Raw genomic sequence first — 27,952 nt, 5'->3', positions numbered from 1 at the left:
ATTCAGAAACTAACTTAATATCACTGTGATAAAAAAAACAACTTTCCTGATCCTTTCAATTATAATCAGACTCTGTGCTGCTCTCTGGTCATGTCATGTGATAATTATACAGTTGCTATGAAATTATACAGTTTCATTAATTATCATGTAAAGGTAATGTGCAGTTCTTGCAACTCAAGTCTAATGATAGTCATTTTAGGGATAGGGCATTGATCTGATAGGTAAGTCATAGTAACACATAGCAGTGCGAATAAAAGTAATGTAAAAGATAATATTAATTTCCTAAGTACGTTACTTTGTTTCCTGGATGTGACAGCACTGATCAAGAGAACAGTTGTCTATTTTTCTGATATGTTAATTTGTGACTTTTATTGAGTGAGTCAGTCTCTGCTTGTTACACTTTGTACATCATACACCAAAGACATGGTACAACTCGTCAGATGAGACTACATCGCCATGACATGCAACATTTCCTGCTAGGTCCTTTCCTTTATTGCTAAGGAAAAATACATCTATATATATAATTGTCTAAGGGTTTTTCCGTCTGTCTGTCTGTCTTTCTGTCTGTCTGTCTGTCTTTCTGTCTGTCTGTCTGTCCTGGAAATCCCGGCTCTCTGATTGGTCGAGGCCGCCAGGCAACGGGCACAGCGACGATGATGTCATAAAGGACGTAGAAATCCCGCGTCTGATTGGTCGAAGACGCCAGGCCTCGACCAATCAGCAATGGGCACAGGACGTAGACATCTCACTTTCTGATTCAGCGACGGGCACAGTATCGACGTAGATGTCATAATGGTTGCCATGGCGACGATGATGTCATAAAGGTTGCCTCGACCAATCAGCGACGGGCACAGTGTGCCGCGAATTCTGGAATCATCATTGTCCATATACTACGGGGACATGCATATTCTAGAATACCCGATGCGTTAGAATCGGGCCACAATCTAGTATGAAATAGTTTTTGTAATACTTGCCTGCTCTGAACATAGTCTTAGAGAATCTTTTGGGTATTAAATAGATTTCTCCTTATGGTCAAAGCTACTAAATCCATCTTTTCGAGTAGCAGATGGGAAGGCAGACAATGTAGGCGCCATGAGTAGGATAGTAAGACGCCACACCCAAAATTTGGGCATAACTTATAGCTGCCATGAGCGGTGCTCGCACCATCTCGATCTATTTAACTCTTTAAATGCCGCAAATGATAGTGATCGCAGCACTTAGAGGGCTGGAAGAGGGAGGTGCTCCCTCTCTCTTCAGATCAGCGCAACCACCGCATTATCACGAGGGCCCCCTCGTTGCCATGGCAACCCGAGGTCATCAAGACAACTCACAGGTCTGCCAGCTATGGCAAGCTTGTTAGATGATGCTGGGAGTATGATCTAAGAGGCTTTTGTCAGTGCAGCACTGGCAGGTATAATGCGTTACAGTGCTGGTATATTGCAATGTATAATGTAAGCAATCCGACTAATAATCATAGATATACTATCCCTAAAATGACTATCATTAGACTTGTGTTCCAAGAACTGCACATTACCTTTACATGATAATTAATGAAACTGTATAATTTCATAGCAACTGTATAATTATCACATGACATGACCAGAGGGCAGCACGGTGGTGTAGTGGTTAGCACTGCAGCTCTGGAGTCCTGGGTTCAAACCCCACCAAGGACAACATCTGCAAAGAGTTTGTATGTTCTCTCCGTGTTTGCGTGGGTTTCCTCCGGGTACTCCGGTTTCCTCCCACAGTCCAAAGACATACTGATATGGAATTTAGATTGTGAGCCCCATCGGGGACAGTGATGATAATGTGTACAAAATGTAAAGCGCTGTGGAATATGTTAGCGCTATATAAAAATAAAGATTATTATTATTATTACTGAGTTAAAAATTTTAAAAAATTGTGAAAGTGTTTTTGAAAAATCATAAAATAAATAAAAAAATGAAAAAATAGTTAAATAAATAGGTATATTTATGTAAAAAACATACACATATTTGGTATCTCTGCGTTAAGACCTACCTGATCTATAAAATTGTTACAGAAGTTAATAGCTTCAGTGAACACCGTGAAAAAAAAAATGTGGCAAAAAAACAGCATTCTCATTATACCGCCAAAAAAAGTGGAATAAAACACCATAAAAAATTAGAATGTGAACAACAATGGTATCACTGAAAACCTCAACTTGTTCTGCAAAACAGTCAGCGGAGAAATAAAAAAGCTATAGCGCTCAGATAGTAGTGATGGAAAAACAATTCTTTTTTTTCTTTAAAAACGTTTTTAATGTGTAAAAGCAGCAAGACAAAAAAATATATATAAATGTGTTATCACTGTACTCATACTGAACTGATAAATAAAGCTGTCTTATCACTTTACCATATGTGACCAGCATTAAAAAAAAATCTCCCCAAAACAATGTTCACAATACAAGATTTAACTCAATCCATCATTTTTGTCAATGGAAATATAGGGGTTTCCATGCTACTGGTAGTACAAAGGATCTTGAAAAGTACCATGGCTCCTCGCGCCCCCCCCCCCCCCAAGAAAAACCAGTGAATTCTGCACTCCAAAATCCAAATGCCCCCTCCCTTCTGAACTCTAGTGTGCCTTAACCACATTCAGCGTATATATATGTTTGCCATTTTTATAGTGATGAGAACCAGCTTAACTTATTGGTGCATGCCTCCAGAAGCACGACCTTGGCATAATGTACTGGGCACTACAATAAACTGGGAATTACACTGACAGATTTGCAATTTTCAAATCTTGCAACATCCCAACATTTTTGTGGGAAAAATGTATTTTTTTCTTTTTCACGGCTTAAAGTTTCAAATTATGTGACACACCTGTGGGTTTTTTAAGATGCTCACCAGATCCCTAGGTAAGCTCCTTGAGGAGACTAGTTTCCAAAATTGGGTCACTTGTGGGGGGATTTCCACTGTTTAGGCACATCATTGTCTCAACAAACATGACATGGTGATCGCTATCCATTCAAGCCAATTTTGCCTTCCTTCTCTTCCAAGCCCTACCATGCCCCCAAATAGTAGTTTTCCCAACATATGGGGTATGGGCGTACTCTGGAGAAACTGTAAAAAAATTATATGATTGATTTTCTCATGTTACCCTTGTAAAAGAAAGCTAAATTTGAGGCTATATCAACATTTTTGTTGGACAAAGAAAAATTTTCTCTTTTTCTATCCACATTGCTTTAATTTCTGTGAAGCACCTGAAGAGTTAATAAACTTATTGAATGTGGTTTTGAGAAGTTTAAGGGATGCAGTTTTTAAAATGGTGTCACTTTTGGTCTTTTCTGTCATATAGGTCTTCAAATGAGATGCGATCCCTAAAAAAAGTTTTTTAAATTTAGTTGGAAAATTAAATAATTGCTGATCAACTTTTAACACTTTTAACTTCCTAACAAAAAAAGTAAATAAATTATTTTGATGCAAAGTAGACATGTAGTAAATGTTATTTAATAACTATTTTATGTGCTATAACTATCTGGTTTAGGGGCATAAAAATTCAATGATTGAAAATTGGGAAATGTTAAAAATTTTACCAAATTTCTGATATTATCATAAATAATTTCAAAAAATATCGACCTAAATTTACTACTAACACAATACATAATATACAATGTATCACAGAAAATTGTCAGAAATACTGAGGTCCTTTGTAAAATTTGGCATGGTCAGGAAGGTAAAAAGAGGCTTAGGAGTAAATATTCCTCTAATTGGTAATTTCATTCTATTTGTTCATCATGCTTGTTATTATGGAATCTTCAGATACATTTTATTATGCTTGTTAGAGACCTGTATTTATTACTAGCTACCTAATATAGTATTAACCCCTTCCCGACCTGTGACACAACGTATGCGTCATGAAAGTCGGTGCCAATCCGACCTGTGACGCATATGCTGTGTCACAGAATGATCGCGTCCCTGCAGATCGGGTGAAAGGGTTAACTCCCATTTCACCCGATCTGCAGGGACAGGGGGAGTGGTAGTTTAGCCCAGGGGGGGTGGCTTCACCCCCCCCCCCCGTGGCTACGATCGCTCTGATTGGCTGTAGAAAGTCAAACTGCCAATCAGAGTGATTTGTAATATTTCACCTAAAAAACTGGTGAAATATTACAATCCAGCCATGGCCGATGCTGCAATATCATCGGCCATGGCTGGAAACACTTATGTGCACCCACCCCACCCCACCGATCGCCCCCCCAGCCCTCCGATCTGTGGTCCGCTCCCCTCCGTCCTGTGCTCCGCTCCCCCGTCCTCCTGTCCGCTCCCCCCGTGCTCCAATCACACCCTCGTGCTCCAATCAAACCCCCCCGCACTCCAATCCCCCCACACACTCCGATCCCCCCCGCACAGCGATCCCCCCCGTGCTCCGATCCACCCCCCCGCACAGCGATCCCCCACCCCGTGCTCCAATCCACTCCCCCATGTTTCGATCCACCCCCCCATGCTCTGATCCACCCCCGTGCTCTGACGCCCCCCCCCCCCGTGCCCTGATCTTCCCCCCCTTATATTTACCGAGCCTCCCGGGGTCCATCCGTCTTCTTTCCTGGGCGCCGCCATCTTCCAAAATGGCGGACGCATGTGCAGTGCGCCCGCCGAATCTGCCGGCCGGCAGATTCGTTCCAGAGTGAATTTTGATCATTGAGATAGGTTATATCTGTTAGGAGTCGAGTTTCCTCTGCTGCACAGGGGGAATCTCGATCTGTGTCTGCTGCGGTCTCCCATTCGGTATCGGCCGCAGTGGGCTCTGCTCAGCGGAGACGTCGCTCCCAGCGTCTCGCTGGAGCTGATTCGGTGCATAGGGTCACTACTGCCTTTTCTGCCTTTCCTATGGTACCCTGCACTGATCTGCGGCGAGCAAGCCTCTCTGGGACTAAGTCCTTGTTTACTCACACTGAGCATGCCCAGGGCAGAGTCTCCCATTGGAGGTCGAGGGCCACATGTTCGGTCACATGCTCAGGTGCTGCAGTACATTCCATTGGTCCTTCTGGAAGGTCCTGAAAGGGCAAAACATGCTCAGGTACTGCAGCACTTTTCATTGGTCCTTCTGGAAGGTCCTGAAAGGGCAAAAACTTCAGTAGCAGCTTCCTGTGCTGCAACTATATAACTGCGCATGACCGCACGGCCATGCGCTAGTATCGTCTTATGCTATATGCTTTGCGCCAATGTGGTCATGTGTTTGAATGTGTTCAGGGACCCGGCTGAAATAAGCCCCTAGAATGCTGGCACCTCCGGCGAGGAGATTGTGTTTAAGTGTGTTCAGGGACTCGGCTGAAATAAGCCCCTAGAATGCTGGCATCTCCGGCGAGGAGTTTTGTATGCATGCATGACCACTCACTGCTCACATCTGGGTAGTTGGCCTGTGCCTCTGTGAAAGTCTAACAGGGCACAGAGCTTTCCTCTCGCGGTTACTCTGTGAAGCTAACAGAGTTGGTATATACCGCCATATAGAGCCGCCATTATTTAGCAGCAGGTGCTTTCCTGCACGGTGGATCCCGGGTTGCGAACGCACCAATTTCATTTAATAAATTATATATTTGGTGCGTTCCGCCAACCCTAACAGTATACTAGCGCCAGGATCTGGCTAAGTAATGGCCGATGAACAGCGATTGCAGGGGTACATCCAGCTGCTGGAGGGCCGGTTGGCGTCTCTTGAGCGTGCAACCTCGGCGGTGGATGTTACCGCAATAGCTGTTCAGGCTGCTAGCGTGGCTGCAGCAGCTTTACCCACTGCCACCTCTGTTCCGACCCTATCTCACCTTCCTTTGCCTGAGAGATACTCTGGGGACAGTAAGTCCTGTAGGGGTTTCGTGAGCCAATGTGGTATACACCTCGAGCTTCTGGCTGCACGTTTCCCTACTGAGCGGGCAAAGGTGGGATTCATAATCTCTCTCCTGTCGGACAGAGCGTTGGAGTGGGCTACGCCGCTGTGGGAGCGCAACGATCATGTGGTGCGGAGTGTTCCTAGGTTTCTGGACACTCTGAAACAGGTCTTTTTAGGACCTCAAGTCACCCATGATACAGCACTCCAACTGCTGGCTTTGACTCAGGGTTCAACCATGGTCAGCCATTTTGCTGTTCACTTCCGGACATTAGCGTCTGAGTTGGAATGGCCAGATAAAACCCTTATTCCCGTATTTTGGAGGGGGCTGGCTGACCATGTGAAGGACGCTTTGGCCACTAGGGAGATTCCCGCCACACTGGAGGAGCTCATAGCCGTATCTACTCGTATTGACCTCCGTTTTAACGAGCGGAGGTTGGAGCGAGCCCAGTGTAGGCAGAGGTTTCGGCTGGCTTCCACCTTCGCCAAACCTTTGGAATCTCCAGTCCAGGCATCCGAGTCACATGAGGCCTTAGAGGTGACACGAGCGGGATCCAAGTCTCAGTCTGCCCGTGCACATAAGGTCCGTCATGTTTGCCAGCAGTCAGGACACCTTGCCTCCAAGGGTCCTCAGCGGTCGGGGAAATGTCAGCGTCTAGTGGCAGTTGGAAGAGGTACACTAGACACGGCGACATTTGCCTCAAAGTTGTCCTTCAAGGGGACAATTACCATAGGCCCATCCACTCTTATGGTCGAGCTATGCGTGGATTCTGGGGCAGAGGGTAACTTTATGTCTTCCGCTTTTGCCAAGCGTCACGCAATACCCTTGGTGATGCTCGCCAAGCCGGTAACCGTTCGAGTGGTAAATGGGTCAGCACTACCTTCACAGATTACCCACCAAACCATTCCTTTCACGCTATCTGTGTCTCCATCACATCAGGAGATAATCTCCCTATTAGTCATAGGGAATTGAGGGAATTGATGAGGTCCTGTTGGGGATACCATGGCTTCGCTACCATTCTCCTCATATTGAGTGGTCCTCTGGGAGAATTTTGGGTTGGAGTAAATCTTGCAAGGGTAGATGTCTGAGGGACTGCGTTCAGGTTGCTACTACACAGGTACCCGCAGATCTTTCCTCTCTCCCCAAGCACTATTGGCCCTATGCAAACGTGTTCTCCAAAAGAGCTGTGGAGACTAGTGTTGAGCGATACCGTCCGATACTTGAAAGTATCGGTATCGGATAGTATCGGCCGATACCCGAAAAATATCGGATATCGCCGATACCGATATCCGATACCAATACAAGTCAATGGGACATCAAGTATCGGAAGGTATTCTCATGGTTCCCAGGGTCTGAAGGAGAGGAAACTCTCCTTCAGGCCCTGGGATCCATAGGGAGGTGTAAAATAAAGAATAAAAATAAAAAATATTGATATATTTACCTCTCCGGCGGCCCCTGAACTCAGCGCGGGTAACCGGCAGGCTTCTTTGTTCAAAATCAGCGCTTTTAGGACCTGAGAAACACGTCCCGGTTTCTGATTGGTCGCGGGCCGCCCATGTGACCGCCATGCGACCAATCACAAGCCGCGACGTCACCGCAAGCTATTAGCGCGCTCATTTTTAAAAATGAGCGCGTTAATGGCTTTCAAAGACGTAGCGGGTTGTGATTGGTCGCGGCCACGACCAATCACAAGCCGCGACGTCACCGCAAGCTATTGACGCGCTCATTTTTAAAAATGAGCGCGTTAATGGCTTTGAAAGACATAGCGGCTTGTGATTGGTCGCGTGGCCGCGACCAATCACAAGCCGCGACGTCACCGCAAGCTATTAGCGCGCTCATTTTTGAAAAATGAGCGCGTTAATGACTTTCAAAGACGTAGCGGCTTGTGATTGGTCGCGGCCACGCGACCAATCACAAGCCGCTATGTCATACAAAGCCATTAACGCGCTCATTTTTAAAAATGAGCGCGTCAATAGCTTGCGGTGACGTCACGGCTTGTGATTGGTCGCGGCCATGCGACCAATCACAAGCCGCTATGTCTTTCAAAGCCATTAATGCGCTCATTTTTAAAAATGAGCGCGCTAATAGCTTGCGGTGACGTCGCGGCTTGTGATTGGTCGCGTGGCGGTCACATGGGCGGCCCGCGACCAATCAGAAGCCGGGACGTGTTTCTCAGGTCCTAAAAGCGCTGATTTTGAACAACGAAGCCTGCCGGTTACCCGCGGACTCACCAGGGGCCGCCGGAGAGGTAAATATATCAATATTTTTTATTTTAATTCTTTATTTTACACATCCCTATGTATCCGATACCGATACCCGATACCACAAAAGTATCGGATCTCGGTATCGGAATTCCGATACCGCAAGTATCGGCCGATACCCGATACTTGCGGTATCGGAATGCTCAACACTAGTGGAGACCCTTCCGCCTCACCGCCCCTATGACTGTCCTATTAACCTCTTGCCTGGTGCTGAGCCTCCCCGGGGTCGAGTCTATCCGTTATCTCTCCCGGAGACAGAGGCAATGTCCCAGTACATCCAGGAGAATCTGGCAAGAGGATTCATTAGGAAGTCAGTGTCACCGGCAGGGGCAGGGTTCTTCTTCGTACAGAAGAAGACTGGAGACTTACGTCCATGCATAGACTACAGGGGTCTTAACGCCATCACCGTTAAGAACAAGTACCCACTACCCCTGATATCTGAGCTGTTTGATAGGCTACGGGGAGCAAGGGTATTTACAAAGTTAGATCTGCGGGGTGATCTGGTGATGCCCTTCGGGCTCTGTAATGCCCCAGCCGTTTTCCAAGACTTTGTGAACGACATCTTCCGGGATATGCTCACCACCTCGGTCGTAGTCTATCTGGATGATATTCTCATCTTCTCTCCAGATATTGACTCCCATCGGAGAGATGTTCGCAAAGTCTTCGACCTCTTACGGGCAAACTCCCTCTACGCCAAGTTGGAGAAGTGTGTGTTTGAGCAGGAGTCCTTGCCTTTCCTTGGTTATATCATCTCTGCCCAGGGTTTGGCTATGGATCCTGCCAAGCTACAGGCTGTAATGGACTGGCAGGAACCCCATTCTCTTAAAGCGGTGCAGCGCTTTATGGGGTTCATTAATTACTATCGCCAGTTCATTCCACACTTCTCAACTTTGGTAGCTCCCTTGGTTGCCCTCACCAAGAAGGGAGGCGGACGGCCTGTTGTGTGCCAATGTTTTCCGTAAGGATACAGAAGTGAACTCTCTACTCCACGCTTCATCTTCTCATCCACCCCATGTGATCAATGCGGTCCCGATCGGACAGTTTCTTCGTTTAAAAAGAATTTGCACATCAGCTGATACCTTTGAAGCACAAGCTGAGGATCTTAAACAGCGGTTTTTATCTCGTGGATACAGTAAAAGGAGTGTGAAAAAGGCGTATAACAGGGCCAGGAATACCAGTCGACACCAACTTCTGTTTTCCAACCCACGAGCTAAAACTAATCAGCAGGTAAGGATGATTACTCAGTATCATTCTTGGTGGAAGGAAATGTCGCAGATTTTAGCTAGACATTGGCCCATACTCCTTGCGGATCCGGTGCTCAAGCAATATTTACCTCCTTATCCCTCAGTAGTGGCCCGTAGATCAATGAATTTGGGTGACCATTTGGTACGTAGTTACTTTACACCGTGCAGCCCACCACCCATCTTTCCAACTGCTTTGGGTCAGCAACGCCCTCGTTGGGGTTGTAGACCATGTGGGAAATGCATTGCTTGCCCTAATGTGCTTAGTGCTACCCAGTTTGTGTCCTCAGATGGTCGTGAGTTCACAATTACACATTCCATTAACTGTTCTACAACTATGGTGGTGTATCATGGCACATGCCCTTGTGGTAAAATTTATGTCGGTCTTACAACGCGTGCCCTTAAGCTACGTGTACGTGAACACTTCCGTGACATTTTGGCTGCCAAAAAGGAGGATAACGTTGAATGTTTAAAAACAGTCCCCCGACATTTTAAACGCTGTCACGGCTGTGACCCCTCTGGTTTTAAGATCATTGGCATAGACCATTTAATAACCACATTACGTGGTGGTAATCTTAGTCGGCATCTCGCTCAGAAAGAGGCGCGATGGATCTGGAGACTTAAAACTTTGCAACCCCAAGGCCTGAATGAAACTCTTAGTTTCTCCTCTTTTCTCTGAATCATCAGTCCCTGCTTTTTAATTGGCACTTTTATCTGTTTTTATAATTGTTTTGTGTTGTTCATTTTCTTTTAGCCTGTTTGGACGCCGTTATCTAACAGCTTCTTATGAGAGTATTTCTGTGACCTCTTCAGCGATATGAACATTCTTAACTTGTTTTGCTCCGCATACCCATCTGATGTCATCATGGGAATCCCTTTTGTATATGTCATACTTTTGCACTATTTTTTGCACAAAATTTATGTAATTGGTTTTTAATATTTATATGTGATGTATTGTATATGCACATTTTTGTATTTGTCAGATTTTTGTATATTGTGCATTTGTATTTTTATACAATCTATATATATTATTGTTATATATTTGTTTTGTGTCACTTGCACTTTTGTGCATTAACGTATTATTGTCTTTTTTGTCTCATTGCTGGCACTGTTGCACTTTGGTACTTACGCTTTTTATTAGTACTATATTTATTCTGCAGGAGTATCACTCTATATACATCATTATGTATCTTCGGTCTCTGTTAATGTGCACTCGGTGCGGTTATATATCTGTCGTTGTCTTGTTGCATTTGCACTTTGTAGTTACCTTTTCATGCGGTTTCTAACTTCCCTGGTTTTCCCATTCTATGCGTGTTTTGCGGTTGCCAGGCAGCGGTGGAGGCGTCTCCTGGAGTAGTACGCCGGGATCACTTTTATCTGTCTCGCGCCTTACCGGTGGGCGTGACACAGACGATCCTTGCGTCCCTCTCCTTTGACGTCTCTGGCCGTTTCCTTGGCGACGTCCGGACCCATTGCGCAGGCGCCGTTCCATTTCTCTTATGGTAGCGGCTATTTGATTGGTCCGTTCTATCGCTCGCGCTGTTAGTGTGCCATTGTGTGCGCTTGCGTGCTTTATATTTACTCATACGGTATTCTAGTAGGGGCTTTTTGATTCGTCCACACCTTTCTTAAATATTTCTCTTGTTTGGAGTACGCCACACCCCCGGAAGAAGGCATCGCGCCGAAACGCGCGTAGGGGCTTGTCGGCAGTGTGTTTTCCCAGCAGGTATTGTTATGCTTTTTATTTCTATATGGGCTCACTCCTCCTGTCTTTCATATGAAGCACAGCTTTACCGTGTATGCCCAGTGGTACTTGGCACTTGCCTCTTTATACACATGTTATTGGGTTTAGCTTATTTATGTTGGAGTTAGTGTATACCCATTTGTCGTACTATATATTCTTGCCTGCTGGTCTCCACATTGTCTGTTTGGTGACCATTTGTCATTCCCTGGACTCCCTTGTTGTTATTTTTATGCTATTTGTAATGTACATTTAATAAAGTTTGTTTTCTTTTACTGGTTCGTTGTAGTGCTATCTTTTCTAGGTTTCCCATCGGAGAGATGTTCGCAAAGTCTTCGACCTCTTACGGGCAAACGTTGGAGAAGTGTGTGTTTGAGCAGGAGTCCTTGCCTTTCCTTGGTTATATCATCTCTGCCCAGTGTTTGGCTATGGATCCTGCCAAGCTACAGGCTGTAATGGACTGGCAGGAACCCCATTCTCTTAAAGCGGTGCAGCGCTTTATGGGGTTCATTAATTACTATCGCCAGTTCATTCCACACTTCTCAACTTTGGTAGCTCCCATGGTTGCCCTCACCAAGAAGGGAGCAAATCCCAAGTTGTGGTCAGAGGAGGTCTCCAAAGCCTTTCTCTCGATCAAATCACACTTCGCTAGCGCTCCCATCCTACATTGCCCCGATGTTGATAAGCCATTTATCTTGGAGGTGGATGCCTCATCCGTTGGTGCTGGAGCAGTCCTTTTCCAAAAGGATGCTCAAGGTCGGAAGCATCCTTGCTTCTTCTTCTCCAAGACCTTCACACCAGCGGAGAGGAATTATTCCATCGGGGACAGGGAGTTGCTGGCCATGAAGTTGGCTTTTTCGGAGTGGAGACATCTCTTGGAGGGAGCTCGCTTTCCCTTCCAAGTCTTCACTGACCACAAGAACTTGGTGTATCTGCAAACGGCCCAGCGGCTGATTTCTCGCCAGGCTAGATGGTCCCTGTTCTTCTCCCGGTTCCATTTTACTCTCCATTTCCTCTCCGGGGAGAAGAACGTTCGTGCTGACGCTCTCTCCCGCTCCGTGGTGTCATCGGAGGAGGAGGAACCTCGGCTCATTGTCCCTTCTGAGAGTCTGAGAACTGTAGCTCCGGTTTCGCTAGAGTCTGTGCCCCCGGGCAAGACTTTCGTACCAGCTAACTTGCGACCGGAGGTTCTCTCTTGGGCTCACTCCTCCAGAGTGGGTGGGCATTTTGGGACCAAGAGGACATCTGAGCTTCTGGCGAGAACATACTGGTGGCCGCATATGGCCCGAGATGTCAAGGACTATATTCAGGCGTGCGTTTCTTGCGCCCAGAATCGGTCTCCTCGGCAACGGCCTGCTGGGTTGCTTTACCCTCTACCGGTGGCAGACAGGCCCTGGGAGATGGTCGGGATGGACTTTGTTTTGGGTCTACCCAAGTCGCGTGGCTGCTCCATTATTTGGGTTGTCACCGACCATTTCTCCAAGATGGTGCATCTGGTGCCGCTTCCTCGGTTACTCTCAGCACGGGCCTTGGCGGTGTTGTTCATTAAACACGTTTTCCGTTTGCATGGTATGCCTGATAAGATTGTCAGCGATCGGGGTCCCCAGTTCGCATCTCGGTTTTGGAGAGAGCTCTGCCGTTTACTCAGCATAGAGTTAAACCTCTCCTCTGCATACCATCCCGAGACGAATGGGTTGGTGGAGAGAACCAACCAGACTCTGGTGACATATTTGCGACATTTCGTCTCTGCTAGGCAGGATGACTGGGCATCTTTGCTACCTCGGGCGGAATTTGCCCTGAACAACGCCGTAGCCGATTCCACTGGTCAAACTCCTTTTCTCCTTAATTATGGCCAGCATCCGCGTGTACCTGTGCCCATGCCCGTGTCATCCACCGATTCTAGGGTGGCAGACTGGGCGGTGGAGGCACGTGACATCTGGGACCGCACACAGGATGCCATCCGGGCCTCCAAGGAGAGAATGAGGGTTTCGGCTGATACACACCGGCGCCCCGCTCCGGTCTTTGCTCCTGGCGACTTAGTGTGGCTCTCCGCCCGTAACATCAGGCTGCGAGTTGAGTCCACTAAGTTTGCTCCTCGCTACATTGGCCCGTTTAAGGTTCTGGAACAGGTCAACCCTGTGGTCTACCGTTTGGCTATTCCTCCACGCCTTGGTATCACCGATACTTTCCACGTTTCCCTCTTATAGCCCGTACATTTGTCCCGGTTTTCCGAGTCATCTGCTGGGACATCGGGTTCATCAACGGATGAGTTTGAGGTGAATGCTATTGTGGGGTGCAAGGTGGTACGTGGCAAGAAATTTTATCTGGTGGACTGGAAGGGTCACGGCCCAGAGGATAGAACCTGGGAGCCTGTGGAGCACATTCGGGCTCCGCTGCTTATCGCAGCTTTTGAGCGTAGTGAGGCTCAAGGAGGGGGGGCCCTAGGAGGGGGGGGTAATGTTAGGAGTCGAGTTTCCTCTGCTGCACAGGGGGAATCTCGATCCGTGTCTGCTGCGGTCTCCCATTCGGTATCGGCCGCAGTGGGCTCTGCTCAGTGGAGACGTCGCTCCCAGCGTCTCGCTGGGGCTGATTCGGTGCATAGGGTCACTACTGCCTTTTCTGGCTTTCCTATGGTACCCTGCACTGATCTGCGGCGAGCGAGCCTCTCTGTGACTAAGTCCTTGTTTGCTCACACTGAGCATGCCCAAGGCAGGGTCTCCCATTGGAGGTCGAGGGCCACATGTTCGGTCACATGCTCAGGTGCTGCAGTACATTCCATTGGTCCTTCTGGAAGGTCCTGAAAGGGCAAAAACTTCAGTAGCAGCTTCCTGTGCTGCAACTATATAACTGCGCATGACCGCACGGCCATGCGCTAGTATCGTCTTATGCTATATGCTTTGCGCCAATGTGGTCATGTGTTTGAATGTGTTCAGGGACCCGGCTGAAATAAGCCCCTAGAATGCTGGCACCTCCGGCGAGGAGATTGTGTTTAAGTGTGTTCAGGGACCCGGCTGAAATAAGCCCCTAGAATGCTGGCATCTCCGGCGAGGAGTTTTGTATGCATGCATGACTACTCACTGCTCACATCTGGGTAGTTGGCCTGTACCTCTGTGAAAGTCTAACAGGGCACAGAGCTTTCCTCTCGCGGTTACTCTGTGAAGCTAACAGAGTTGGTATATACCGCCATATAGAGCCGCCATTATTTAGCAGCAGGTGCTTTCCTGCACGGTGGATCCCGGGTTGCGAACGCACCAATTCCATTTAATAAATTATATATTTGGTGCGTTCCGCCAACCCTAACAATATCTCAGTGATCAAAATAAAAAAAATAGTAAATGACTTCCCCCTTTGTCACCCCCATAGGTAGGGACAATAAAAAAAAAAAAAAAAATTTCCACTAAGGTTGGGGTAAGAACTAGGGTTAGGGTTAGGGGTAGGGTTAGGGGTAGGATTAGGGGTAGGGTTAGGGTTAGGGGTAGGGTTAGGGATGTGCACACGTATTCTGGTCCTCTGCGGATTTTTCCGCAGAGGATTTGATAAATCCGCAGTGCTAAACCGCTGTGGATTTACCGCGGTTTTTCTGCGCATTTCACTGCGGTTTTACAACTGTGATTTTCTATTGGAGCAGTTGTAAAACCGCTGCGGAATCCGCAGAAAGAAGTGACATGCTGCGGAATGTAAACCGCTGCGTTTCCGTGCAGTTTTTCTGCAGCATGTGTACAGCGATTTTTGTTTCCCATAGGTTTACATTGAACTGTAAACTCATGGGAAACTGCTGCGGATCCGCAGCGTTTGCGCAGCGTGTGCACATACCTTTAGAATTAGGCTATGTGCACATGGTGCGGATTTGGCTGCGGATCCGCAGCAGTGTTCCATCACGTTTACAGTACCATGTAAACATATGGAAAACCAAATCCGCTGTGCCCATGGTGCGGAAAATACCACGCGGAAACGCTGCGTTGTATTTTCCGCAGCATGTCAATTCTTTGTGCGGATTCCGCAGCGTTTTACACCTGTTCCTCAATAGGAATCCACAGGTGAAATCCGCACAAAAAACACTGGCAATCCGCGGTAAATCCGCAGGTAAAACGCAGTGCCTTTTACCCGCGGATTTTTCAAAAATGGTGGGGAAATATCTCACACGAATCCGCAACGTTGGCACATAGCCTTAGGGTTGGGGTTGGAATTAGGGTTGTGGTTAGGGTTAGGGGTGTGTTGGGGTTAGGGTTGTGGTTAGGGGTGTGTTGGGGTTAGAGTTGTGATTAGGGTTACGGCTACAGTTGGGATAAGGGTTAGGGGTGTGTTGGCGTCAGAATTGAGGGGTTTCCACTGTTTAGGCACATCAGGGGGTCTCCAAACGCAACATGGCGCCACCTTTGATTCCAGCCAATCTTGTATTCAAAAAGTCAAATGTGCTCCCTCACTTCCGAGCCCCGACATGTGCCCAAACAGTGGTTTACCCCCACATATGGGGTACCAGCATACTCAGGACAAACTGCGCAACAATTACTGGGGTCCAATTTCTCCTGTTACCCTTGAGAAAATAAAAAATTGCTTGCTAAAACATCATTTTTGAGGAAAGAAAAATGATTTTTTATTTTCACGGCTCTGCGTTGTAAACGTCTGTGAAGCACTTGGGGGTTCAAAGTGCTCACCACATAACTAGATAAGTTCCTAGGGGGTCTAGTTTCCAAAATGGGGTCACTTGTGGGGGGTTTCTACTGTTTAGGCACACCAGGGGCTCTGCAAACGCAACGTGACGTCCGCAGACCATTCCATCAAAGTCTGCATTTCAAAAGTCACGACTTCCCTTCTGAGCCCCGACGTGTGCCCAAACAGTGGTTTACCCCCACACATGGGGTATCAGCGTACTCAGGAGAAACTGGACAACAAGTTTTGTGGTCCAATTTCTCCTGTAACCCTTGGGAAAATAAAAAATTCTGGGCTAAAAAATAATTTTTGACGAAAGAAAACATATTTTTTATTTTCATGGCTCTGCATTATAAACTTCTGTGAAGCACCTGGGTGTTTAAAGTGCTCAGTATGCATCTAGATAAGTTCCTTGGGGGGTCTAGTTTCCAAAATGGGGTCACTTGTGGGGGAGCTCCAATGCACAGGCACACAGGGGCTCTCCAAACGCGACATGGTGTCCGCTAACAATTGGAGCTAATTTTCCATTCAAAAAGTCAAAAGGCGCGCCTTCCCTTCCGAGCCCTGCCGTGTGCCCAAACAGTGGTTTACCCCCACATATGAGGTATCGGCGTACTCAGGAGAAATTGCCCAACAAATTTTAGGATCCATTTTATCCTGTTGTCCATGTGAAAATGAAAAAATTGAGGCTAAAAGAATTTTTTTGTGAAAAAAAAGTACTTTTTCATTTTTATGGATCAATTTGTAAAGCTCCTGAGGGATTAAAGGGCTCACTATGCATCTAGATAAGTTCCTTGGGGCGTCTAGTTTCCAAAATGGGGTCACTTATGGGGGAGCTCCAATTTTTAGGCACACGGGGGCTCTCCAAACGTGACATGGTGTCCGCTAAAGAGTGCAGCCAATTTTTCATTCAAAAAGTCAAATGGCGCTCCTTCCCTTCCAAGCCCTGCCGTGCGCCCAAACAGTGGTTTACCCCCACATGTGAGGTATCAGCGTACTCAGGACAAATTGGACAACAACTTTCGTTGTTCAGTTTCTCCTTTTACCATTGGGAAAATAAAAAAATTGTAGCTGAAAAATCATTTTTGTGACTAAAAAGTTAAATGTTCATTTTTTCTTCCATGTTGCTTCTGCTGCTGTGAAGCACCTGAAGGGTTAATAAACTTATTGAATGTGGTTTTGTGCACCTTGAGGGGTGCAGTTTTTAGAATGGTGTCACATTTGGGTATTTTCAGCCATATAGACCCCTCAAACTGACTTCAAATGTGAGGTGGTCCCTAAAAAAAATGGTTTTGTAAATTTCGTTGTAAAAATGAGAAATCGCTGGTCAAATTTTAACCCTTATAACTTCCTAGCAAAAAAAAATTTTTTTCCAAAATTGTGCTGATGTAAAGTAGACGTGTGGGAAATGTTATTTATTAACTATTTTGTGTCACATAACTCTCTGGTTTAACAGAATAAAAATTCAAAATGTGAAAATTGCGAAATTTTCTAAATTTTCGCCAAATTTCCGTTTTTATCACAAATAAACACAGAATTTATTGACCTAAATTTACCACTAACATGAAGCCCAATATGTCCTGAAAAAACAATCTCAGAACCGCTTGGATCCATTGAAGCGTTCCTGAGTTATTACCTCATAAAGGGAAACTGGTCAGAATTGCAAAAAACGGCAAGGTCTTTAAGGTCAAAATAGGCTGGGTCATGAAGGGGTTAACACAAAGAAAAATGGAGTTCCATACACATAGAAATATGATGAAAAGTAAGTAAACTTTATTGAAAAATACAAAAGACATACAACAATATAAATAAAAAAGGACAAGAAACACCTAGTTGGGAAACAAGTGAAACCTCAGCACAAACAATAAATATACATGTGCTCACACCAAGGTACCAAATATATACTGCTCTGTAATGGTTATATAACACCCAGTAAATATATCAACAGTGTGTATAGAGATCACTGAATACCTGCATATAAACGTGTGCCCTAATGTATGTCATAGTGACCAGCACACGAAAAATGGAGCAGTCTTAGTAAATCTAATGGAGTGTTATCTTACCCATGGTGGCACTTTACTTTCCTCCACCATGAGTTTCTATATATCACTACCTAATATAGTGTTATATTCTTTACATTATAGACCAGATGGTCATTGCATTCCTTAGCACATAATAATAACATAATATGTACAATAAGAGGTCATCAAAGTATTACTGTTATTCACATCACTACGAAGAGTCACATCCTGAGGCACACATGTTCCTGATCTTATGTTCATCTTTTTGGCTATTGCATTGTAACTTCCACCACTTAATAAAGTACTATATATATATATATATATATATATATATATATATATATATAATTGTCTAAGGGTTTTTCCGTCTGTCTGTCTGTCTGTCTGTCTGTCCTGGAAATCCCGGCTCTCTGATTGGTCGAGGCCGCCAGGCCTCGACCAATCAGAGACCGACACAGCATCGACGTAGAAATCCCGCGTCTCTGATTGGTCGAGGCCGCTAGGCCTCGACCAATCAGCAACGGGCACAGCGACGATGATGTCATAAAGGACGTAGAAATCCCGCGTCTGATTGGTCGAGGCCGCCAGGCCTCGACCAATCAGCAACGGGCACAGCGACGATGATGTCATAATGGTTGCCATGGCGACGATGATGTCATAAAGGTTGCCTCGACCAATCAGCGACGGGCACAGTCTGCCGTGAATTCTGGAATCATCATTGTCCATATACTACGGGGACATGCATATTCTAGAATACCCGATGCGTTAGAATCGGGCCACAATCTAGTATATATATAATTGTCTAAGGGTTTTTCCGTCTGTCTGTCTGTCTGTCCTGGAAATCCCGCGTCTCTGATTGGTCGAGGCCACCAGGCCTCGACCAATCAGCGACGGGCACAGCGACGATGATGTCATAAAGGACGTAGACATCCCGCGTCTGATTGGTCGAGGCCGCCAGGCCTCGACCAATCAGCAACGGGCACAGTATCGACGTAGATGTCATAATGGTTGCCATGGCGATGATGATGTCATAAAGGTTGCCTCGACCAATCAGCGACGGGCACAGTCTGCCGCGAATTCTGGAATCATCATTGTCCATATACTACGGCGACATGCATATTCTAGAATACCCGATGCGTTAGAATCGGGCCACATTCTAGTATATATATATATATATATATATCTATATATATATATATATATATATATATATATACATGTATATACATGTATATATATAGTAAATGTGGCACTGGACTTTCTTACAAGACTGCATTTAGCGAAGAGCTTTATTACCATTCACCAACCATTACATAAAGAAAGATGTCTTCAATCACTTACTATTGCAAAGAGCAGTAGTAGAGATAAGCACATCGATTTTTGAGGATCGAGTTTGAGTTGAATTTCCTGAAATTCGCGCCTCCACGTGAATTGTAACACTTTACAATTCAATCCGTGATTTGCCCATTTTAAAAAATACTTGCCTGGTACCATCGCTGAGAGGGCTAATGTCGTTTTGTATGGCCACAGTTGCTTCCCCACAATGCTCGTCTCTTTCTTTCTCCTTTTCCTGAATTAAAATTCTTGCAAATTTCTTCTCCGCAAATCAAAATATTGGGCAAAATTTGGCAAACTTCATGAATTCAAATTTCAAAATAACTGTTTATTTCTATAAAGCATCTCTTAAATCTTTTTATGGACAGCTACTTTATATGACATTTCATAGCTGGCTTGCTGCTTAAAGAGGTTGCGCATTACTTTAACATTGATGGCCTATCGTTAGAATAGGTTGTCAATGTCTGATTGGTGAGGGTGCGACACCCAGCAACCCGGCTGATCAGAAGTGCTCAGTTATAGAGTTGCTCTGCCTTCTGATAGTGTCCATGGCAGGGTATTACACATCTGCCCACTCTGCAAATCAATAGGGGGTAGATGTGCAGTACCAGGCTGCGGACATTATACATTAGACAGAACTGCGCTATGTAATCGGTCATCTGTTCCGGCTGCAGCGACACCGATAACAGCTGATGGGCATGAGTGTTGGGTGTTATACCCCCACCGATCATACATTGATGACCTCTCCTAAGGATAGGCAATCAAAGTTAAAGTAGTGGACGTCTTTAATGTCATCTACGAAAAGGTGTTTTCAATAGAAGATAGAGCTATAACATATTGTAAAAATTGAAAAAAGTTCTCTACCTTTGATAAAAGTGATCTGTAACTGAATATATTTTAAAGTGACTGTCTAGTCTCCAGGGATGACAATCATTGTGGGCTCCACATTGAGCAGATGGCATGAAAAAGGTATAACAAATACAAATAATTACCTTTATTCCTACAACTCCTCCTTCTGTCTGCCATTTCAGGATGCATTGAGCAGGAGGTGATGGTTACAGATGTCACCAGCTCTATCCTCCAGTTCAGATTACTTAAGCGTCTTGGACATATTACAGCTCCATTTTGAGTCATTGCAGGGCTTTTATCTCAGTGCATGGAGCATTTACAGTACATCAGTATGCTTGTGATTTCATATTGAGGCAATATTGTTTTTTCTCATTGGATTCATATGGTGGATCTTTGTATGCTTGTGTAGATGGCATACTTTCTGAAGTGATTCACACTAGAAGTATTGCTAATTAGGGAAAAAAGCTCCAATGAACCTAATGGAGGTTCTTAGACTGTGCTGATACCTATTACAGGTATGACCATATAATTAGTCTACTTATGTAGACTTAAGTAAATCTAGTCACTAGAGATGAGCAACTTTATTTACATGGAATGGAATTCTTCTCAAAATAAAAAAAATGAGCATTCTGGAGAACATAGATATTTTTATAATTTTCTATGTTTAGATTCAGCAAAATGCAGGCCATCTGGGGCTGCCAACTTGCTGAACAGTAGAGGGCAGGAAAAAGAAACAAACAAGTGACCACTCACTGCTCTAGCCACTCCTGCTGCTCCAGTTTCTGCAGTCTTGTGTTCACACTAGCACAGAGTTTCTGAATGCACACAGGCCCCAGAGTTCATTGTTCATGTCCTGGAAACCCCGGCCTACAGTGAGCAGTAGGCCAGATATGTGACCCAACAGAGGCATGGAGTACCAGACAGTGAGCAGAGTGCATTGAAGACAGCCAGGTGAGTAGTAAATGAAAGCATAAAGAATTTTCTTAGTTTTCACATCTCACATTTATTATGGTCTAGGGTCAAGAGGGACCCCAGAGCACAATAAAGGACATTAAATTTGTAGAGAATAATACAAAATTTGCAGCAACAGGTGATTTTGAATTTTGTCTAATCCGCTCATCTCTGCTAGTCTCCACGACTACTGTCGGTCGGAATTAGGCTTGCAACTAAAGGCTTCTTGCATAATCTATTTGAAGAAATGACTCCAAGGCTGAATACAGTTATTAGGCCTGAAACAGTATGCAAAGTTGAATATTCATCAAAATGTTTAAACCTGTTTTCTGGTGTAAAACACTTTGAATAGTTGAAAAAATGTTTGCACAATGCAAAGTTAAGCCTCTTAAGGGATTTGGCGCTTCTTTCTCCTGCAAAGGTTATGATACCTCCTTTGTTTTTCTCCCTTTATCTCCTTGTTTCTTACATTATGTCAATAATATGTTGGCATAGTGTTATCCTGATATCGTCAGTACCTTATGTGTATGAATATCATATCATGCTCTATGAAACGCTTGTTCTGTCTGCAACAAACTTTCCTACATCCATGATCTTTTTATTACTAACAAACTTTCCTTTCTCGCCATCATCGAAACCTGGCTCACCCCTTCCGACAAAGCCTCTCCTGCTGCACTTTTGTGTGGTGGCTTCCACCTTTCTCACACACCCCGCTCCAGCAGAAAGCATGGTGGAGAAGTTGGTTTTCTCCTGTCAGATAAGTGCTCCTTCACCCCAATCCCACTTCCACCCTCTGTTACCCTCCCTTCCTTTGAGGTGCACTCTGTCCGCATTTACTCCCCCTCCAACCTCCAACTGGCTGTCTTTTACTGCCCCCCAGGGCCAGTCACCACCTTCTTTGATCACTTCACCACCTGGCTACTTCACTTCCTTTCTGCGGACATCCCCACTATCATCATGGGCGACTTCAACATCCCAATTGACACTTCCCTCTCAGCTGCCACTAAACTTCTATCTCTCACTTCCTCCTCACAAAGATGGACACACACTGGACCTCATCTTCACCCGCCTCTGCTCCCTATCTAACCTCTCTAACTCACCTCTTCCTCTTTCTGACCACAATCTACTCACATTCTCTTCCCTCTCCACTCCTTGTCTACAATCCCCACCCCACAAAATTGCACATCCTCGCAGAAATCTTAAACACCTCAATCTACACTCACTCTCTGAATCCCTCCTCCCTCTCACAGACATGAGTTCCCTACACAATGCGGAAAACGCTGCCGCTCTATATAACACCACAATAGCTGTAGCTTTGGAATCTCTTGCCCCTCTCACACATACCAAAGCTCGCAAAATCAACAGACAGCCCTGGCACACCAGCCTGACCAAAGAACTGAGGCAAGCTTCCATGGCTGCTGAGCGCAAATGGAAAAGATCCCACTCCAACGAGCACTTCATCGAATTCAAACAGTCCCTCAATACTTCCAAGACCACACTTGCCACAGCAAAACAAACCTACTTCTCATCTCTCATATTCTCCCTGTCTCACAACCCTAAACAGTTATTCAACACCTTCAATTCTCCGTCCCACAGCACCTCCTCCCTCCACACTCATCTCAGCTGATGACTTTGCCTCATTTTTCAAGCAGAAGATTGAGAATATCAGAGACAATTTTAGTGGACAACCCCCAGAGCCCTTCCTCCCAACTACCCAGCCCTCCACCTCCAAAACCAACTTCTCCACCATTACAGAAGATCGACTCTCCACTCTACTCTCAAGATCACATCTCACCATCTGTGCACTTGACCCGATCCCATCCCACTTCATCCCAAACCTCGCCACAGTCTTCATCCCAACCCTAACCCATCTCTTCAACCTATCACTAACAACTGGTGTTTTCCCCTCAAGCTTTAAACATGCCTCAATCACACCTATCCTCAAAAAGCCCTCTCTTGACCTATCCTCTGTATCTAGCTATTGCCCATATCACTTCTCCCCTTTGCCTTAAAACTACTGGAACAACACGTCCATCTTGAACTGTCCTTCCATCTATCTTCCTGCACCCTCTTCGATCGCTTACAATCAGGCTTCCGGTCACACCACTCAGGGCCGGCTCCAGGTTTTTGAGGGCCCCGGGCGAAAGAGTCTCAGTGGGCCCCCCCTTTAACACATACCCCGATTCATGATCACATATAAACACAGCCATGTAGTATATAACACTGCCCACGTAGTATATAGCAGCCCACGTAGCATATAGCAGCCCACGTAGCATATAGCAGCCCATGTAGTATATAGCACAGCCCACGTAGTATATAGCAGCGCAGCCCACGTAGTATATAGCAGCGCAGCCCACATAGTATATAGCAGCGCAGCCCACGTAGTATATAGCAGCGCAGCCCACGTAGTATATAGCAGCGCAGCCCACTTAGTATATAGCAGCGCAGCCGAGCCCACGTAGTATATAGCAGCGCAGCCCACGTAGTATATAGCAGCACAGCCGAGCCCACGTAGTATATAGCAGCGCAGCCCACGTAGTATATAGCAGCGCAGCCCACGTAGTATATAGCAGCGCAGCCGAGCCCACGTAGTATATAGCAGCGCAGCCCACGTAGTATATAGCAGCGCAGCCGAGCCCACGTAGTATATAGCAGCGCCACTCACTCAGGCACTGGTAGGACTAGGAGCTCCTCCTGAATCTGCCTCATAACTTCAGCAGCACGGCAGCCAGCCAGGGGCGGAGAGCAGAGCAGAGAATGTGCTCTCTCCGCCCACAAACAATGTCACACTGGCTGCCTTCTCTTAACCCCTATGTGTGCCTGCCTGGCTGCACTCACTGAGTGAGAAGATGCTTGTGTCAGAGCTAGCACATAGGGGTTAAGAGAACGCAGCCAGCAGTGACTTTGTGGGCGGAGAGAGCACTTTATCTCCTGCTCTGCTCTCCCAGCTGTATCTATGACAGCGTGAGTGGGCCCCCCTCTCTCCCCAGGGCCCCGGCATTTGCCCCCGGGTGCTGACGCCAGCCCTGACACCACTCCCCTGAAACTGCCTCTACTAAGGTCAAAGCAAAATCTGTGTAATAAATACAATAAATAATCCTATAAATAATCCCAATACAGCAAAAAGGACTAATAAAACGTAACTTTTAATACTCAAAAAGTAACCTAAAAAAACACACAAATCACCCAAGTGAAAAATAAACCATAACAGGGGCTATGTCTCTACCATATAACGTGATGGTCCATAGAGACTAGTGAGCCCTCTATAGGATAAAACAGAACTCGACTGCAATAACAACAGCCCGAATCCTGATTGCTGAGGCAGTGAACATGACAAAGCTGTGCCACCAATGTTTATATGTGGACACAGCAAATCTACTGCACTCAGTCACATAAGACCAGAAAAAACAGTCCTAGCATATATTGTAAATAATACTTGCTGGTGTTTAATAAATATACAAATAAATAAGGAACGGTCTCACCAATTCCAAAGCGAGGGCAACGGAGCACCAGATAATCCCTCGTCAGGTAGACATCCAGGATACGAAGGGATGACAGTCCCTATATCAATCCCTATGGGGCTATAAATAGTCTATCCCCCAAAGCTCCTGCCCTTACAAGGGCAGTCCACAACTACCCCTATACATAGGAAGCCCTGCACTCTCCCTTATAAATTCGTCCCTACGCGTTTCGTCCAAGACAACTCTTCAGGGGACATGCTTGCTTGTAGAGAAGGGGTGCCTAAATATTAAAGTAGTATGCTGTCACCAATGACCAATGACCTGTTAACTGCCAAGAGCAAGCAACACTACTCTGTCCTCCTCCTCCTGGACCTGTCCTCTGCCTTTCACACAGTGGACCATTTCCTGTTGCTGCAGACCCTCTTATCGCTTGTCATCACAGACTTGGCCCTCTCGTCATACCTAACTGACCAGACATTCAGCATCTCCCACTCACACACCACCTCCTCACCTCGCCCCCTATCTGTTGGAGTCCCGCAAGGTTCAGTTCTATGGCCCCTGCTCTTCTCCATTTACACCTTTGGCCTGGGACAGCTCATAGAATCTCACAGCTTTCAGTATCATCTCTATGCTGACGACACACAGATCTACATCTCTGGACCAGATATTACCACCCTACTAACCAGAATCCCTCAATGTCTGTCCGCTATTTCATCCTTCTTCTCTGCTAGATTTCTAAAACTTAACATGGACAAAACAGAATTAATCCTCTTTCCCCATCTCACGCGACCCCCCCAACGAACCTATCCATTGCAGTAAACGGCTGCCCCCTCTCGCCAGTTCCACAAGCTCGCTGTCTGGGGGTAATCCTTGACACTGATCTCTCCTTCAAACCACATGTCCAAGCCCTTTCCACTTCCTGCCGCCTTCAACTCAAAAATATTTCACGGATCTGTACATTCCTAAATCAAGAATCTGCAAAAACCATAGTCCATGCTCTCATCATCTCTCGCCCTGACTACTGCAACCTCCTACTCTGTTGCCTCCCCTCTAACACTCTTGCACCCCTCCAATAGATTCTAAACTCTGCTGCCCGACTAATCCACCTGTCCCCCCGCTATTCCCCAGCCTCTCCCCTCTGTCAATCCCTTCACTGGCTCCCCATTACCCAGAGACTCCAGTACAAAAGCCTAACCATGACATACAAAGCCATCCACAACCTGTCTCCTCCATACATCTGTGACCTCGTCTCCTGGTACTTTCCTGCATGCAACCTCCGATCCTCACAAGATCTCCTAGATCTCCTTCTCTATTCCCCTCTTATCTCCTTTTCCCACAATCGCATACAAGATTTCTCTCGCGCATTACCCCTACTCTGGAACTCTCTACCACAACACATCAGACTCTCGCCTACCATTGAAACCTTCAAAAAGAACCTGAAAACCCACCTCTTCCGACAAGCCTACAACCTGCAGTAACCACCGATCGACCAAACCGCTGCACGACCAGCTCTGCTCTCACCTACCACCTACTGTATCCTCACCCATCCCTTGTAGATTGTGAGCCATCGCAGGCAGGGTCCTCTCTCCTCCTGTACCAGTTGTGACTTGTATTGTTCAAGATTATTGTACTTGTCTAATATATAATTGCCTAGAATACTACTTCCTGCAATTTGTGCCAACTTCCGTGGCTTTGTCCGGAGCTAATGTCCGGAGCTAATGTGCGGAGATAATGTCCGGAGCTAATGTCCGGAGCTAATGTCCGGAGCTAATGTCCGGAGATAAGTGACGTCAACAGTGTCCAGTGTCTGATTGGTTGCCGCCTGCTGCGAGCGACCAATCAGAAACGTGCCGTACTGTGACACACTCCGCCCGCCATTTTGGTGTGATTTTTGAATTTTTACCTCACAGCAAGTTTCTACTGCGTGGAGGCGGGCCCAGTGACGTTGCTCTTCAAGCTCCTGCCGAATTTCGTCAAAAAAATGATAATACCATTTACCAAAACTATATATATTTAGTTGTGAAGTGGTTCAGTGACATTTTCACACCAATTTTGAACTTTTGTTTGGTGTTTTCTCTATATACTGCCTATTATTTTTGTTCTTTCTTACTATTATTTATTAATTGTATTATTCTTACATTTGAATAAATAAAGTATATATGGATTCTAGACTCTCGATTCTTTAGAATCGGGCTGCCATCTAGTATATAATAATTATGTATACCCCTCCTCACATGTAAAGTGCCATGGAATAAATAGCGCTATAATAATAAATAATAATAATATTATCTACCAAAGCAATACTAATGGTGCTACTGTATTTTTGTAAGTGAATCATTTAGGAGATATGGAGCAATAAAAAAATCTATTGATCAACATGATCAAGAGGGTCCTATAAATTCATTTATTGAACTGTTTTAGGAAAAGAAGAACTTATAAGTTGGATCCTTACTTTTACTGAATTGTTAATAAGTTTGTGACCCCCTTAATATCTTATTTTATTTGTACATGTAGAATATGTTGTAGCCATATAAAGAAACAAGAATCTTATTGTTAGGTGCAAATATTTATAGAACATACCGATACTTGCGTTGATGTTTCGTGAATTCAGAGAAGGAAGACTTAAATAATAATCCTATTTCTATTTTTATCAGGGTACTCTGAAGCCATACTGTGTTCTTTGGGATGACTCAAAATCGTAAGTGGCAATTTCCCTTTTTTATTTATTATCTGCTTCTTTTTTTCTTTATAATTTTATAGCTGTTTGCATTATGTTTAGATGTGATTTCAAGCTGAAATATTTTATGATTATTGTTATTATTATCATCATTTATGTTTATTATTCTAGTTCATTCACCAGTGGATTAGCCAGGTTTTGATGAGAAATAATCATAATAAAATTACATTAGCATATAATGGAACAAGAGGATAGCACAATTTGCTGTTATTACTTTATTATAGGGAAAAAAGTCAATTTAACTCATTGCATGAAAAACATAGTAAACATATATAAAAACTCAATTATTATTATGAATCTTTTTATTATTATAATTTACTTTGTATTATTTATCTAATCTATGTGCAGGGACAGAAAACAATATCACTCCTCTGGATTTTTTTTCTTTCATTTCACCACTGGATAGGCATCACTAATGTATGTTCTCTGACTGTGAGCAGTAAAATACTTACCGGTTTCCATTTTATGCTATTCCCATCACAGCTACAGTCCTTTTCTGCCACACATGAGCGAAGTTGTAACTGGAGGGATTACTCTAGTATTTTCTGTTACTTTTATTGGAAGTCCACAGGACTCAGAACGAGGCTCTCATAGACTTAAATTAAGAGAGATACTATCCATCAATAGTCCCTCCTGACCAGTCAGAGCTGTGGGCACAAGATGGCAGAGAGGAACAGGAGTAATGCTGGAAACTGTAGAAGATGGTCACCTTTAAAGGGAAGGTGCCATCAAAAAAAAATTTTTTCAGAAATTGTAAAAATGTAAAGAATTAATGATTACATTTTCTTAAAAAATATTATCATGTGTTTATAATTTAGTAAAATATGAAAAATAATTTGAAAAGTTTTGGAATTTCCACTTTTCAA

General features: G+C 45.0%; 1 protein-coding gene across 5 annotated transcripts in view; it reads left to right on the top strand.

The window, feature by feature from the left end:
* The window catches only part of ADGRB3 (adhesion G protein-coupled receptor B3), a 1,579,303-nt gene that overhangs the window by 1,190,047 nt on the left and 361,304 nt on the right, over positions 1-27,952 (top strand). For all 5 annotated transcript variants that reach the window (XM_069726666.1, XM_069726664.1, XM_069726665.1 and 2 more), the window contains one exon: positions 27,004-27,047. In XM_069726666.1, coding sequence (XP_069582767.1) covers positions 27,004-27,047 — 44 coding nt within the window. The remainder of the gene's footprint in view (positions 1-27,003; positions 27,048-27,952) is intronic.

Source organism: Ranitomeya imitator, chromosome 5, assembly GCF_032444005.1.
Source record: "Ranitomeya imitator isolate aRanImi1 chromosome 5, aRanImi1.pri, whole genome shotgun sequence".
Taxonomy (NCBI): Eukaryota; Metazoa; Chordata; class Amphibia; order Anura; family Dendrobatidae; genus Ranitomeya; species Ranitomeya imitator.
The sequence above is the reverse complement of the archived record's forward strand: the minus strand, read 5'-3'. Positions and strand labels throughout refer to the sequence as shown.